The 14,827-nt window shown below is 49.8% G+C and overlaps 1 protein-coding gene across 2 annotated transcripts in view; it reads right to left on the reverse strand.

Moving 5' to 3' along the window:
• KSR1 (kinase suppressor of ras 1) overlaps positions 1 to 14,827 on the reverse strand; it is a 154,784-nt gene that overhangs the window by 65,565 nt on the left and 74,392 nt on the right. For both annotated transcript variants that reach the window (XM_077852072.1, XM_077852071.1), the window contains exon 2: positions 5,740 to 5,880. In XM_077852072.1, coding sequence (XP_077708198.1) covers positions 5,740 to 5,880 — 141 coding nt within the window. The remainder of the gene's footprint in view (positions 1 to 5,739; positions 5,881 to 14,827) is intronic.

Raw genomic sequence — 14,827 nt, forward strand, 5'->3', positions numbered from 1 at the left:
TTTTTATTTATTTATGATAGGCACACAGTGAGAGAGAGAGAGGCAGAGACACAGGCAGAGGGAGAAACAGGCTCCATGCACCGGGAGCCCGACGTGGGATTCGATCCCGGGTCTCCAGGATCGCGCCCTGGGCCAAAGGCAGGCACCAAACCGCTGCGCCAACCAGGGATCCCATAAATAAAATATTTTTTAAAATAAAAATAAAAAAATAAACTCTCTATCTTAGGGCGTCTGGGTGGCTCAGGTTATGATCCCAGGGTCCTGAGATCCAGCCTCACGTGGCGGGAGTGGTGCTGCTCAGCAGCCTCCATCCCATGAGGACTTTCATTCATTCCTTGGTCACCTTTTCACCCAGCAAATATTTGCCAAGGGCTTCCCACAGGCCAGGTGCTGTGCAGCTGTGCACATGGACTCTTCTAGGCACAGGATGAAGCCTTCTGTGTGTGCCTCTATGTGCACAGATGGGTACCCTTCAGACAGTCATTGCTAAGCTGGCTTGCAGAAATCCTACTTTTAACTAGTCTACTGTTAAAGAGGAATGAGATGCATTTGTATGACTAACACAGAGACGAGATTAAGACAGAAAATACTGTATGAGCCCATTTTAGCAACTATAAAAAATAAAAATAAAAAAAGAAACAAATTTGTATGTAAATAAGAACAATGTGCCATCCTGGATTGGCTCCTAGAACTGAAAAGAAGACACTAATGGAAAAACTGGTGAAATCCAAAAAGAGTCTGGAATTTAGTTAACAGTAACATACCAACGTTTTCTGTTTTGACAAATGTACAACAGTAATGTATGATGTTAATGATGGGGGAATCTGGGTGAGGACCATACAGGAACCACTGCAGTTTTCCCATAAATCTAAAACTCTTCCAAAATAAAACATTTTTTAAGAAAATTAGCCATGTTCAGATGCCATTCAGAAGCTAAAGGGTTCTATCTCTGACGTCAATTTTGGAAAAGCATGGGTTTTTATGCTGTTTAGACCTTCGGTTTCTAAGATTTGCACCTATCTTTGATGGGTGGAAGTTTTAGAACCAATTCCGGCTACAAGCACACAAGACCCATCAGGGCCAAAAACAGGGTAGAGTAGGTGTCAGAGTCCAAACAACCATCTGAGTGTAAAATCAGACCCATACCCTGGGACCAATCTTGAGGCCTACGCCAGGGAGCTGCTCTAACTCCGGGCCCCCATCACTATGCCCTCATACAGGTAATAAAGAGAGATTCCAGGAGCAGAGCTGAGTGGAGGCTGCCCCCTCCCCAATCAGCAGGGGCTGGGGTTACTAATGGAAACTGCCCTCCTTTCCAACCTTCAGCATGCTCTGCCCTGAGCCTAAGAACCAACCTGAGATTTGAAGGGAAGAAACAGAATAATCTTGAGAAAAGGGGTCTGGAGACTTTAGGGAAGACATACTGTGATACCCAGCCAATGGTTCCTTGTGATCCTTAAAACCCATGCAGAAAGCTGTTGGTCTGCTCCCCAGCTCCTCTCAGGTAGCCTGGCCCACCCTTCTCATGCTCCCTACCCTTTCAGGCCTCATTCCTCAAACTTTCTGGTAAGGATGCCCATGACTGGCCTTTGGCACCAGGGATGGGGGCGGCAGGGTGGGGGTGGCAGTGAGGAAGCTTCTGTCCCTGCCACCCTTCTTAGGCCTTGAACAGATTCCCATTGCCTCTTGATTCAGAAAACTGCCTCCAGCCTTCCCTTCATTCCCTTCTTTGCACTCCCCAGACGGTTATTTCAAGCTACCTGTGTGCAAACCTCCAGCAGTCCCTGTGGGTCTGGCTCTCACTCAGGAATAACAGCGGCTGAGGATGAAAAGTGAGGAAATTGCCCAAATTTTCTCTCCTCCACCCCAGTGAACACCACTGTGGTTCTAAGTACTTGACCTTCCCAAGTGCTTCACAGTGTAAGAGGCACATGGGTCATGGTACAGCCCCAGACTACAGAGGCCTCGCAGTGAAGGGCTGGCCCAGCTCCTGGAAGCACAACCCTTTAACGAGTGAAGCGTGTTGGTATGGTCACAAGAGGGGTGCCAAAGAGGCCCAAGGACTCCCCAGGGCAATGGCTTGTGCCGGCCTTCCTGAGGGTACCAACTTTCCCAGGGCTCCTCCCAGAAGCTGACTTGTGGGTAGACGGCTCAGGCCCTAGAGCTGGGAAGGTAGATCATGGGGCTGTGATTCTAAAGAGGCTTCTCTTGTGGGGCATGAAAAGTCAGAGTAATCTGTGCCACTCACTCAGAACCAAACCCTCGACTCCTGGGACATCCACCACAAGAATGAGATTCAACCCTACCTCCCCTCTCAATCGTCACACTGAGCCCAACACTCAGTGGGTTGTCGTGGAGCATGTATTCCAGCAGGAGAGAACAGACAGACGACATACAGTTAGATACACTCCAGAAAGTGGTCGGTGTCAATGAGAAAAATCAGCCAACATGCACTGGTAGAAAATAAAGGGTATGAGTGATCTATATATCAGGTTATCAGAGAAGGCTGCTCAGAGGAGGTGACAATGGACCTGATGCTATAGTGATGTCCCCAGTAGGAGCCAAGGAGAAAGCACTCCAGGGAGAGGAAGAGGGTGGGGATGGGGAGAGGTAGACAAGTCTGCAGATCTGGGAGCAGAGCTCACGGGGTTCACATACGTGAGGGAGGGCAAGGGAAGACTCAGGGCTGTAGCTTGAGCAACTGGGCAGATGATGCTACTGTTCTCTGAGATGGGCAGAGGAGGGAAGAAAACATGTCTATGTGAATAGAAGGAGAAGAGCAAGAGTTCGGCCTGAAACATGTTGTTTCTGAGCGGCCTCACGGTCCCCGGGCAGCTGGAGATGCTCTTGCTCTCTCACCCTGACCCCGTCGTTCCCACAGAGTTCTCTGCTCAGTCTCGACCCCAGTCCCCCGGGCCATGTAGCATCCTGGTTCCCAAACCATATCTGGCTCTTGGGCTCTTCCTCCTACCTAACCCTTCCACACAAATGAGCCTGCCCTCTCATTTACCACCAGCTCTGAGGCATCACTCACAACCTCATGACTCAAACATCACCTAACTCAGTATCTGCTATGCCTCCGGGTCTGGCTGGGAGACCCCGGTCCCAGCTGCCCCCTGCAGCCAGTCTCCATGGCTCCAGCTTCTGCAACGGGCACATCTGGCTCCTGTCTCACAGGCAGATATAGGTGGAACTGGGTGCCTGGCACACTGGCAGATCTCTGCAGATCTAAGGAGAATGCCTGGAGAAGCTAAACCAACTGATGGAGACGGCTCAGGCCCTAGAACGGAAGTTAGAAGGCACAGTTTGGAGTACAGAAGGCCTGGGTCAGAACCCAAGGGTGTCCCTATTACCAGCTCCAGACTATCACAGAGCCCTTTGGCCTCTTGAATGTGTGGTGGTCCTCTGTCAAGGAGGGATGCTGCTGGGGAGATGCTGGGCAAGTCATTGCCTCTGTGGGGCACCCTTCACTGCAAGCTACAGATGCAGGTGTGAAGGGAAATTGCTTTTCACCTCTGAGACTGGGGGAGAGGAGGAGTAAAGGTTGGGGTTAGCGGGGGTGGGGTGGGGGGGCAGGATTCAACTCTTCCTAGCTCCCAAGTCCATGATTTTAAACATGATATCATGGACAACCATTATATATATGTTGAGATCTCCTTCCTATACGGCAGAAAGCTGTTAAGACAGGTGGGTGGGGGACGCCTGGGTGGCTCAGCGGTTGAGCGTCTGCTCGTGACGCCAGGGTCCTAGGATCGAGTCCTGCATTGGGCTCCCCACAGGGATCCCTCTGCCTATGTCTCTGCCTCTCTCTCTGTGTCTCTCATGAATAAATAAATAAAATCTTAAAAAAAAAAAAAAAAAAAAGACAGGTGGGTGGGTGGAGAGACATGGCTCCTTATACATGTGTGCATGTGTAAGTGTTAACAATGCCCTAGGAAACACCATCTCACAGGGCAGTTTCCCTCAGCCTTCACACAGACAAGCTCCTTCCTGCCAGCTTTATAACCACTGGCGTGCACCACAAATATGAGGGCCGCCAGGGCTAGGCCAGGCCAGGCACATGTGATGTGTTGACAGCACCCTGTGGGTTCCCCGTTCACCCCCACCTGCTCCACTCACCTCATGACAAGACCTTCTAAGTTTATGTCACTTCCTGTCCAGGAAATCTCTCCCAGGAAAAATTCCTAAATATACAAATAGCTGCATAAATCATATTAACTACTGCATTAGATAGAATACCCAAGGACTGAGATGAGCCTCTGCCTGATAAACCACATCCCATGCACACAATCAAACATTATACAGCTACTTTAAAAAGGGAGGGGGGTTATGTGTGAAAGTATGAAGAAAACATGCTGGCTAGCATAGCAAATGATAAGAACAAAACTGTTTATTCAGGATGGCTAGTATGTTGTTGTTTTTTTAAGATTTTATTTATTTATTCATGAGAAGCACAGAGAAAGAGAAAGGCAGAGACACAGGCAGAGGGAGAAGCAGGCTCTCTGTGAGGAGCCCGATACGGGACTCGACCCCAGAACCCTGGGATCACACCCTGAGCTAAAGGCAGACACTCAATCACTGAGCCACCCAGATGTCCCTATTCAGGATGGCTTAAACCAGTGTTGCCCAAGAAGAATATAATACAAGCCATATACTCAAATTTTTGAGTCACAACATTTTAACAAGTACACATGAAATTAATTTTAATGACATTGTATTTACCTTAATATACCCCAAAGTGTCATCTCAATGTATACCAAATATGAAAAGTTATTAATATTTTATTTTTTTCTATACAAAGTCTTCAGAATTCAGCACATCTTTGGATTTCTATCTTTGAAATTACAGCACATCTCATGTGGATTTGCCATGTTGCAAGTACATCATAGCCACATTGGCTTGTAACTACCTTACAGCACGGTGGGTCTGACCCATTAGAAATTTCGAAAAGACTTAAGTACTAGGGGGGAAAACTAGAAGGAAATATCAAAATCTTAATGATCACAGACTTTTGCTGAAAGGTGGGAATATATATGTGATTTTTTTCCTCTTCTGTTTTCCAAAGTGTCTATAAATAATCAATTCATACTGCTTTTAAACAACAGCAACCGTCAACTTTTTAATTTTAGAATTGAAGGGATTTAAGAGATCTGACGGTGAACTCCACCTGCTATAGACTGATTTACTGACTCCTCAAGAGAGCTGTCCTGTGTCCCTGACACCTGGCACAGAGTACACTCTCCAAGCTCACTGGCTGTTTAGTTGGTGGGTGGGTGGGTGGGTAGGCTGGCTGGATGGGAAGAGGGAATCAAGGAGGGAAGATAATACAACAGATACAAGAGAAAACTAAACTCAGACTCTTGTTTCTGAATCCCAAAGTGATCCCTTGCTAGCTGTAGGACTTCAAACAAGGCATGTAACCAACCACTCTGTGCTTTAATTTCCTCAAGTGTGAAACAGCAATAATGACAGTATTCCTTCACAGAGTTTTGTGAGAATTAAGTGAGATTATCTAGACAAAGTGTTTAGCATGGTGTCTGTCATACAGCCAATGCTTCCAGAAATGCTGGCTGGCTCTACTTATGGTGGTGAGTCAGTGAACCATCAGTGTGGTCAGGCTGTCTACCTCATAAAGCAGCAACACCCAGGACACATGCTAGAGCCACAGGTACTGTGGTTCCTCCCACTGTGGCATCCTCCCAAGTCCCCCCCTGCCCCCAGTTCCCACACCCTGCTTACCTGCACCACTGCTGGCCTCACACTGAAGGTACACAGCCAGTCACTGAAACGGGGGTAGCTGTTGAGCTCTGGGGTCCTCTCGCCAGGAGCCACACTCAGCTTGCACTGCTGCTGTTTGCAAATGTACCGGACCAGCTTTGCCTGTGGGAGCCCAGGGGAAAAAAAGGCCAGTTCATTTGGGGCGCACACATGCATGTGGCAGCCCCAAGCACAATACACAGGAGCCTGCTGGAATCCCCCCTGAGGTCATTCAAACACCGATAAAGTAGGAAATGGAAGGATGAGAAGAGGAGACGGGCGTGAGAAAGTTGGCAGGAGACCTGGAGAGCCACTTGTGACCCCTCTGCACCCTGAGGCTGGCTGACACTGCCTCACCCTCAGGACTCCCATCCTCGGAGATCAATGGCAACACTGGTCAGGACAGAGAACTGGGTTAACACATAAGAGCCTCCCACCTGGGGAAGCTGGGGGAGTGGGGGGACAGACAGTAAGTGAGGACAAGGAAGATGTGGGGATTTGGGGAGAATGAGTAACCCTCCACTTAAGAACCTTCCAACCTAGTTTCAAACTGCCTAAGTTGGGATCCGGGGACTCAGGCATACCCTAATGAGGGACCCTGAATGAATTACTGAACCCCTACACCCAAAAAGCCTCAGTTTCCTCCTCCAGATAATGAAGTAATAACAGAACCTCCCTCTCAGGGAGGCCAAGAAGAAATGAAGCACTTGGTGCATGCCTGGCACACATGAGCATACCACATGCTGGCCATGCCTTTTGGGATGTGGCCTTCTGGGCAAAGGTCCTTGACTTGGGCTCACCAATGGGCTTTCAGGAAGCACACCCCAATATGTATGTAAATTTCAGAGGTACGACTCTGCATTTTCCAGGGGAAGAGTGTCCATAGTTTTCAAAAGCCTCTCAAAAAGCTAAAACTTTAAGAAGGGAAGTTGAAATAAGGACAGCCTGGTCCTCTCTCTGACAAACACTGGGCTCTAACCAGGTGCTCTGCACAGGACTAAAGAATGCAGAGGGAGAGGTGATGGGATGGGCAGGATGGGTGCACCCATCAGTGCCCAGGGCTGATTACAAGAAGGTTGAGCTGATAGAACAGATAGAAATGAGCTCACAGTCTCAAGAGGAGGACCAGGGAGCTTCCTGGCTTCGCTGAGATCCAAGGATGCAGAGACTCCGTGAGGGCTCCTGTCACACTGGCCTCCCCTTGGTGCCTTTCAAGCTTCCCCAGAAGGAATGCACCTTCAAAGTCTTTGCAGGAACCCTCCCAAGTAGAGCTACTTCCCAGTACCCCCTGACCTCAAGGGGTTTTGTTGTTCATTCATTCCTTTCTTCCTCATCTCTAAATATCTCAGCGCATTTCTCTCAAGGGTAAGGAATCCTTCTGTTATTCACGATACTAGTAATAATAATTATTCTGTTACTCACAAAAAAGTAATAACAATTAATGATTTAACATTTCAAGTATTTAGAAAGGCTCCCCAATTCCTAACAGGAGCTCTTGACCATTTGGGGACCATGGACCCCTCCCCAGTAGACCAGGGAGGTCCCCAGTCCCTTTCTAAGAATGATGCTTCAAACGAAACACTTAGGATTATAAAGGAAATCAATTCTATTTAAATACATTTCTCAAAATATTTATAATGGTGAAAGAGTACTAAAAGCCCACCTTTCTTCCTTTAAAGATTTATTTATGTGGGGGAGGCAAGGAGAGGGTAGGACAGTGGGCGGGGGAGAGCCCAAAACAGATGACATACTGAGTACGGAGCCTCACGACGGGTTCAAACCCAGGATCCTGAGATCACAACTTGAGCCGAAATCAAGAGTCGACGCCAAACCAACTGAGCCACCCAGGCGCCCCCAAAAGCCCGTCTTTATTACAGCATGAAACAATAGCTGGCTGTGGGTCTCATAACTATGACAGCTTTTATATTGTGACAAGCGTCAACTACTTTTTTAGATATCGCCACAACTGTAAGGTGATATGCAAACAGCTGTGCTTTTCGCTGGTGACTGAGTCACACATATATGCTAAGATGACTGTGCCTTGTTGCCTACATTCAAACTGAGTAACATTAAATTCCAGTTAAGGTTAGTGAAAATAAAGGTTCCTTTTTTCCCCCCTATAAATTCATGGATCCCCCGAATTCTATCCACAGGTAAAGAATCCTTGTGGGGCACTTGGGATGCTCAGTTGGTTAAGCATCTGCCTTCAGCTCTGATCTGGGGGTCCTGGGATGAAGCCCCACAGCAGGCTCCTACTCAGTGGGGAGCTTGCCTCTCTCTCTCTCTCTGCTCTTCCCCCAGCTCATGCTCTCCCTCTCTCTTTCTCTCAAATAAAGTCTTTTTTTTTTTAATAATTTATTTATTTATTAATGAGAGACACACACACACACAGAGAGAGAAGCAGATATACAGGCAGAGGGAGAAGCAGGCTCCATGCAGGGAGCCTGACGTGGGACTTGATCCCGGGTCTCCCGGATCACGCCCTGGGCGGAAGGCGGTGCTAAACCGCTGAGCCACCTGGGCTGCCCTCAAATAAAGTCTTTAAAAAAAAAAAAAAAAAAAAGAGTCCTTGTGAGATGTGAAACGAGACCCACACTGACAACAAAACAAGACCATTTGCTTCTCCATCAGCCTTTCTGAAAATTCCCCTAGCAACTCTGGCCCCAGGACTAGACTCAGGGATACCCGCCCCCTCATGCGGACCTGAGCATCATTATGTGCCACCACCTCCAAAGGGCTCAGTGGCAAGTGGGCACAATTGCCAGGGAGGGAAAAGGGAATCAAACAAAAATGATTCCAATTTCCAGTTTTGATGTTTAGAGAAACCTACACAGAGGCAGACTCCTGGCCTTCCTGCACCACGGGCCCCGCAGGCACCCCAAGCTGACACTGCTAATCAAACACTCTCTGCGGAGGCTTTACACCCCTGAGTGACACGGCTAACAGAACACCACTCTGTACAATCCGAGTGGCCACTTGAGAAGTACATTTGCTGTCCTACCATGGAACTAAGCCCCGGGAACATCTTCAGAGCACAGTTAACAAACAGGAAGATGTGAGTGCCACTTTTATCCTACAGGGTTAAGTAAAGGCACTCCTGTCCCCCCCATCCGGCCTAACCCCACAACAATCTATCCCTTCCAGTGTGACCAGAGGCCGAGGACTCCCCACCTTCCTTCCCAGGCTCATCTCTGCTCCCCTCCACCCCTGGCTCACACTGCCCTGCAGGTGCACACTCACCTAGGAGCTATTTCTCCAATACTTCCTGTACTTTCCTACCCCTGGGCCTCTGCTCAAGCTGCGTGCAGTGGTTACAAGTCCTTCCCTCCTCTGGCCACGGCATCCTCGTGCTGGGCAAGACTTCCCAGGCCTCCTTACAGTCCCCGTCTCCCCTTCTGCACACATGCTCTACATCTCTACGGCTGCACCCCCAACCGGTGTGAGTTCCCAGGGCAGCAGACACAGCACCGGGCCCCAGAGTTGAACCAAATCAGGATTCAAATGTAGGTTCTACCCCACATTCACAGTTATATGACTTCGGGGAAGTTTGTTCATCTTTCTGAGTTTTGGTTCTCTCATCTGTACAACGACAGGCATGATGACATCCAGCCCATGCTCTGTTGGGGGAATTGAACAGTACAGAAAAACCCTGAGGATGTGTAAGTCCCCAGATTATTACGTATCAGGTCAGGACTGTGTCCATCTCATCTGTGACCGTCCCCATGTGCCTATTACTGCACCTGGTATGCAACATGTGCTCAAAACGGCCCAAGGAAGGAAGGAGGCAAGGACACACATGGACCACAGCCCCATGCTGAAGCCACTCTTTCCCTCCATCCCAGCCACTCTCCAAACATGGCTCAAAGAGCTGGTAAAGACAGGGCAAAACATCAAATAACTGTCCAGAGTCAAAACCGTTAAGCAGAGGTCTGGCCCTCACAGCAGGTCAAGACTGGCCCCCTTGGCCTCAGCCATGAGCCAGGGTCCCGGCTTCCTAGACTTCAGCCCCTTCCCACATACCCAGCCCCTTTCGGCCTCAAGGCTCTCTGCCCAGAGGCTCTCTTCCGTGACCTCTGGGCCACAGCTCAGCTTAGAACTCCATTCTTCCAGAGAGCACTGCCCATGCCCCTCAGCCCACCTCCCTGACCAGAACACACAACCAAGTTCTAATATTTTACTCTTCTGATTCCCACCGTATGCCTCCCCCGTCCAAGGTCAGGTGTCTGCTATGTTCGGATCCCTGCCACGAACCAGCAGAGCCCCCAGAGCACACAGTCTGCTACTGTAAAACCTCTGCTGGACGAATGGACACAGGAACATACAATCTACCTTGGAGTCCTGCCAGGCTCAGACATTTACCAGAATGAGAGCAGAAAATAAAGGCTAACTATGCAAGTGGTCACTCAGGAGCTCAACAGTCTCAAAAGGCAAGGCAAGTTCCCCAGAAGAGGAATGAGTGGGCTTCTTAAAGGTTGCTAGTGATCCCTGCTAGACAGCACAGAGGCTGGGTAGGATTCTGCAGAATGTGAAGGGACTCCTCACTACACCCAGTTAACAACCCATATGCCTGGCTGGGACAAGGAAAGACACACAGCGCGCTGTGACCCATCTGCCAGCAGGTCTGATGCTCCGGCAGCTGCTATCTATCCCCCGGAGCTCGTAAAGAAACACCTCATAGGTCTGGTTTCTGCTAAAGCAGCAAAACTATTCTCATTCAAAAAAAAAAAAAAAAAACTATTCTCATTCACAGAGGATGCAGGTACCCAGCATGCAGCAATTCCATCTGAGTAAGCCAGTCTGCCTCACTTTTTGGAAAGTTGGTCACAGTCACAGAAGCACCCAGGGGCTACTTTCCCAGACAAACCGCAGTGGGACCTGCCAGCCCAGCCCCAGGGGCCTACAAGGGGACCGTTCACAGGCAGTGTCATTTTTTTCTTAACCACAAAACCGCAAGATAGAAATTTTCCGGAATAGAAAAGCACCTGGGGTTTCAGCGAAGGAACGTGCAGCAAGAGGGAAAGACTTACTGGCTCTCTGGTCGCTGGGGAGGACCCCAGGCCGGAAGTGAACTCGTAACCCCACCCCCAATATTCTTCTGCTTCACTGAATGTGTGCTTCACCCCTGCCCTGACACTCAGCCTGGCTTCACAGCTGAGAGGTAGTACCAGCCACTAGAGTACACAGGAAGCCCTCATAAGTGTCCTAGGCTGAAAGAGCTAGGACCTGGTCCCAGCCCTGACATTTAGATCAAGGATCTAAGGGGAAATCCCCCTTAGCTCAGCTTCAATCTCACCACCTATAAAAAGGGTATCATTTTATAGAAGCTGGGGCCAAGTGAGTGACCATATATAAAACTGTTTGGAATAAGTGAAAAAATATGACAAGTCCTCCTACATTACTGTTAGGTTATTCCAACCACATCCAAGAGGCAGCACTCTGGCTCAAGATAGACGGACCTGGCCTCTCATCCCCAGTCCACACACACTCCACGAGTGGACACAGATTTAGCCTGTCGGTCTTAGTTTTACCACCTATAAAATGGGACTGATCTACCACAGAAGGTTGTTGTGGAGATTTACATGAGAAAACATGGACGTGAAACATTCAGCAAAGTGCCTGGAAGAAGGAAAACATGTGCTCAGTGGGCGGTGTCCTCACTAAGCCAAGTCTTCAGGCTCTCTTACAACCTCCCTGGGCAACAGGGCAGGTGTGGGTGGGATTGTACTCATTTCAGAGATCGGGGTTAAAGACGACCCCGAAAGCTGGCATTGGTCTTCAGGACGACGCTGGGAGAACTCACAGATCTGGTACATTTCTTTTCAAGGCATGAGGGCCAGGACCTGGCTCAGGTGTTGGCTCCTGTGAACACGAACCACCCCCCTCCTTGGGAGTGCTCACACCCCCCCGCAGCAGCACCAGAGGGCATGGCTGGAGCCAAGCATCAACTCCAGAATGCCCCTTGCCTCATCTGGCATCCTGAGCAACCACAAATCTACTGCCATCTCTAGCTGCTCTGGTGGGACTCCAACACAGGCCTTCCAAGTAGAAGCTGCCGTAAGCATGGCTTCCGTGAAGTGGCCAGGGAGGGGGGCTGTCAGACATCCCTAAAGGGCAGACACCTGTCAGAGCTCCCAAAGCACCTGCCACCGAGAAACTTCTGCAGGAACAGGAAGCAACTCCCAGAACTGCAAGGGGCCCAGGAAGCTGAAAGGCCTTCCATGTCTGCTCTACTCAAAGTTCGTCCAAACATGGCTCTGTGGAGGCATCTTCAGCTCTCAAATTCACCCTTCAGAGAGCATCACAGCTGTCAGAGGCAACCCACGAGCCTGGCTGACCTTGGACTCGCGCTCTTCTGCGGCCAGAGTACCAACCACAGCGGGGTGGGGTGGCAGCTGTCCTGGCCTCCAAGTGAGACAGGGCAATGCTGGCTGAAATGGTCATCCCAGCAGAAACCTCTCGCAGGCTCCCACAGGGTAGCAGGATGGGGGCCAGCCATTGTGCCTGAGTGGCTGGGGGGTGCAGTGGGAATGACCGGGCAAACATTCTGCACTCACGCCTCCCATGTACCACCAGCACCCATTCCAACCGGTCAGGGCCATGCCTCCCATTGTTAACTGTTCTATCACCCACGGAGGGAAGCACCAGGCTTAGCAGCCGGGCAGACAGAGGCAGACCGAAGTTCCACCCCTGGCGTTCTCACGTACCAGGGGCATGGCCGTGGCCAGTTTATTCCGTCTTAGTTTCCTCACCTGTAAATCGGAGGAAATAGCACCTGCTCTACAGCACCGCTGAAAACTCACGATGGGATTCGTGCAGGTGTAATGCTTAGCCCAATGGCCAGAACACATGAAGTGCTCACTGAACAGGGTGCTCTTAGCATCAGCCCTGCTCAGCCTGCAAGCACAGCCTCGAGAAGGAGGAGTGTAACGACTTTTGGCCAGTGCCATCTGGATTACTCTTTTTGCAGGCTTTTGCACTTTTGCAGAAAACACACAGACAACTAGCTCTGCAAAGAAAGTCAGCTACCCCCTAACACTGCAGGGCCTAGGATGCAGAGGTCCCAATTTTGTTGCCCCCAAATCTGTAATCCAGGCTCTGGAAGTGGCCAGATGCCACGACTTTTGTCGCCCTAACTCTGTCTCAGGCATTGGCTGCTTGCCTTTCTCAGTGTTGTAGGGGTTTTCAGATCTCAAGCAGGGCAGGCAGTTCAGTCTATGGGGACAGATGTGACAGATGCTGAAAGATAAATGGTGGACAAATGAATCCCAGGCACAGAGATGTACACCAGATTCCCGTGTATAGCAATGGGCTTTCTCAATTATGCATATCGTGTCATTATTCCATTATCAGCTCTAAGTAGTTATAATGATCTCTTCTATTTATGTAGTAACTTATCACTTTCTCTCCCTGGATTCTCAATGAAAATTCCAGGAGGTAGGAATTGCAGCAGACCCCTGAAGGCAGAGGAGTGATCTCCCAAACCCTCACATATCCCCAAAGCTGGCAATCTCCCTCAGCATATATCATACTCCCCACAAAACACCGTCGAGCTTAAATGAAGACATCACAGACCCTTCTAGACTCTTGGTGGGAAGTACTGTGTACTCAATATTAAGCCAAGAAAAAAAGCTATGTCAAGATGTGGATGCCGGGCAGCCTGCTTGGCTCACTCGCTGACTAAGGGATGCCCACCCACCCTGCAAACAGCAGAGTGCAATTCTAAGCCCAGCCTCAGCACACTGGTAAGTATGGCCCATCACTTAGGGTCACTCACAAATAGTCAAACCACATATGCTAAACCCATGAGACTTACGGGTGTATTTTATTATTCCCACCTTACAAATGAAAAAATTGGGACACCAAGAGCTTTGTAACTTTCCCAAATCGTATGGTTAAAGGTATTCTTTAAAGAAACTCAATAGTTTCTACGTACCATACCATCTCCCAGAATAATGACTCCTGCTACCTACACCTTTAGCTTATCAAGCAATCCTGGCCAGCACAAGCAGGACACCAGTGGGCAGGGTCTACCTCTCTTGTGATCAGAAGCCCCAAATCCAGCAATGCGCAGACTGCTGCAGGCGGTGAATTCTCTGAATAAAAGCCATAGACTTCTCCACTCTCCAAATGTGTCCAATCACTCAAGCAGGCCACCACCTCTGACCCTAATTTGCAAAACCTATCATCTGGACTATACCCAATCCCTGGCTCCAGACCAGCTCTGAATTCACTAAAACTAGCCACCACCTTGCCCAGTACCTAGAGTCACCCCTTTCAAGGATATCCCAGCATAGTCTTTGCAGACTAAGGTGAGAGGTACCTGGATGGCCACTTTGGACCAGACTCCAGCTCGCCACCACCTATGGGAGCCTGACACCCTCCTCCAGGTGAGCAACACCATACTCTAAAAAGATCTTGACACAGGCTTTGCTAGTACCAAGCCCCTGTCCACTCCATCCCAAACTTCAGGGAGTTGCTAAAGCTCTTGAGACTTACTCCCATCTTTCCTAGATAGTTCCTGACACTACTGCTCCTTCCCAGGCACCTCTGGCCCTGCCCAGGCCTTGGAGCTGTTCCTCTTATTTTTCCCCACACCCTCCCCAAAGCTGGAGTGGACTTCTGGGGACTTCCTGCCAGCCCAGCCAGCTAAGCTGTCTGCTCTGCCTACCATGGCCAACGTGTTGCAAAATGATTTCTGAGAATGTAAGGAGGCCTCTGGAGGTCATGACGCAGCTGACAGCTCCATGCACAGGCACGGACCGACCACAGCACTTAGCTCCAAGAGCACCAGAGGCAGCCCTGGGTCTCCAGCACTGCTATGCCTCCCAGAGCCCTCAAGGGGACAAAGGGGGTCGGGGCTATTCTTGGTGAGCAGGGGACAGAGAAAGCAAGAGTGCCAAGCCAGTGGGGTGAGGAGAGAGAAAGTGACCTCAATCTCCAGACTGGGGATTTTGCAAACAGTCATCCTTCGGCCGGCCCTGTCCCGCACCCGGGCTCTCCTGGGGAAGCTGCCAACCGTGTGCATTTGTGCGGAGACAATCTCCGCGCCAAGCCTCCCACTAGCAACCCT

Source organism: Canis aureus, chromosome 16 (assembly GCF_053574225.1).
Source record: "Canis aureus isolate CA01 chromosome 16, VMU_Caureus_v.1.0, whole genome shotgun sequence".
NCBI lineage: Eukaryota > Metazoa > Chordata > Mammalia > Carnivora > Canidae > Canis > Canis aureus.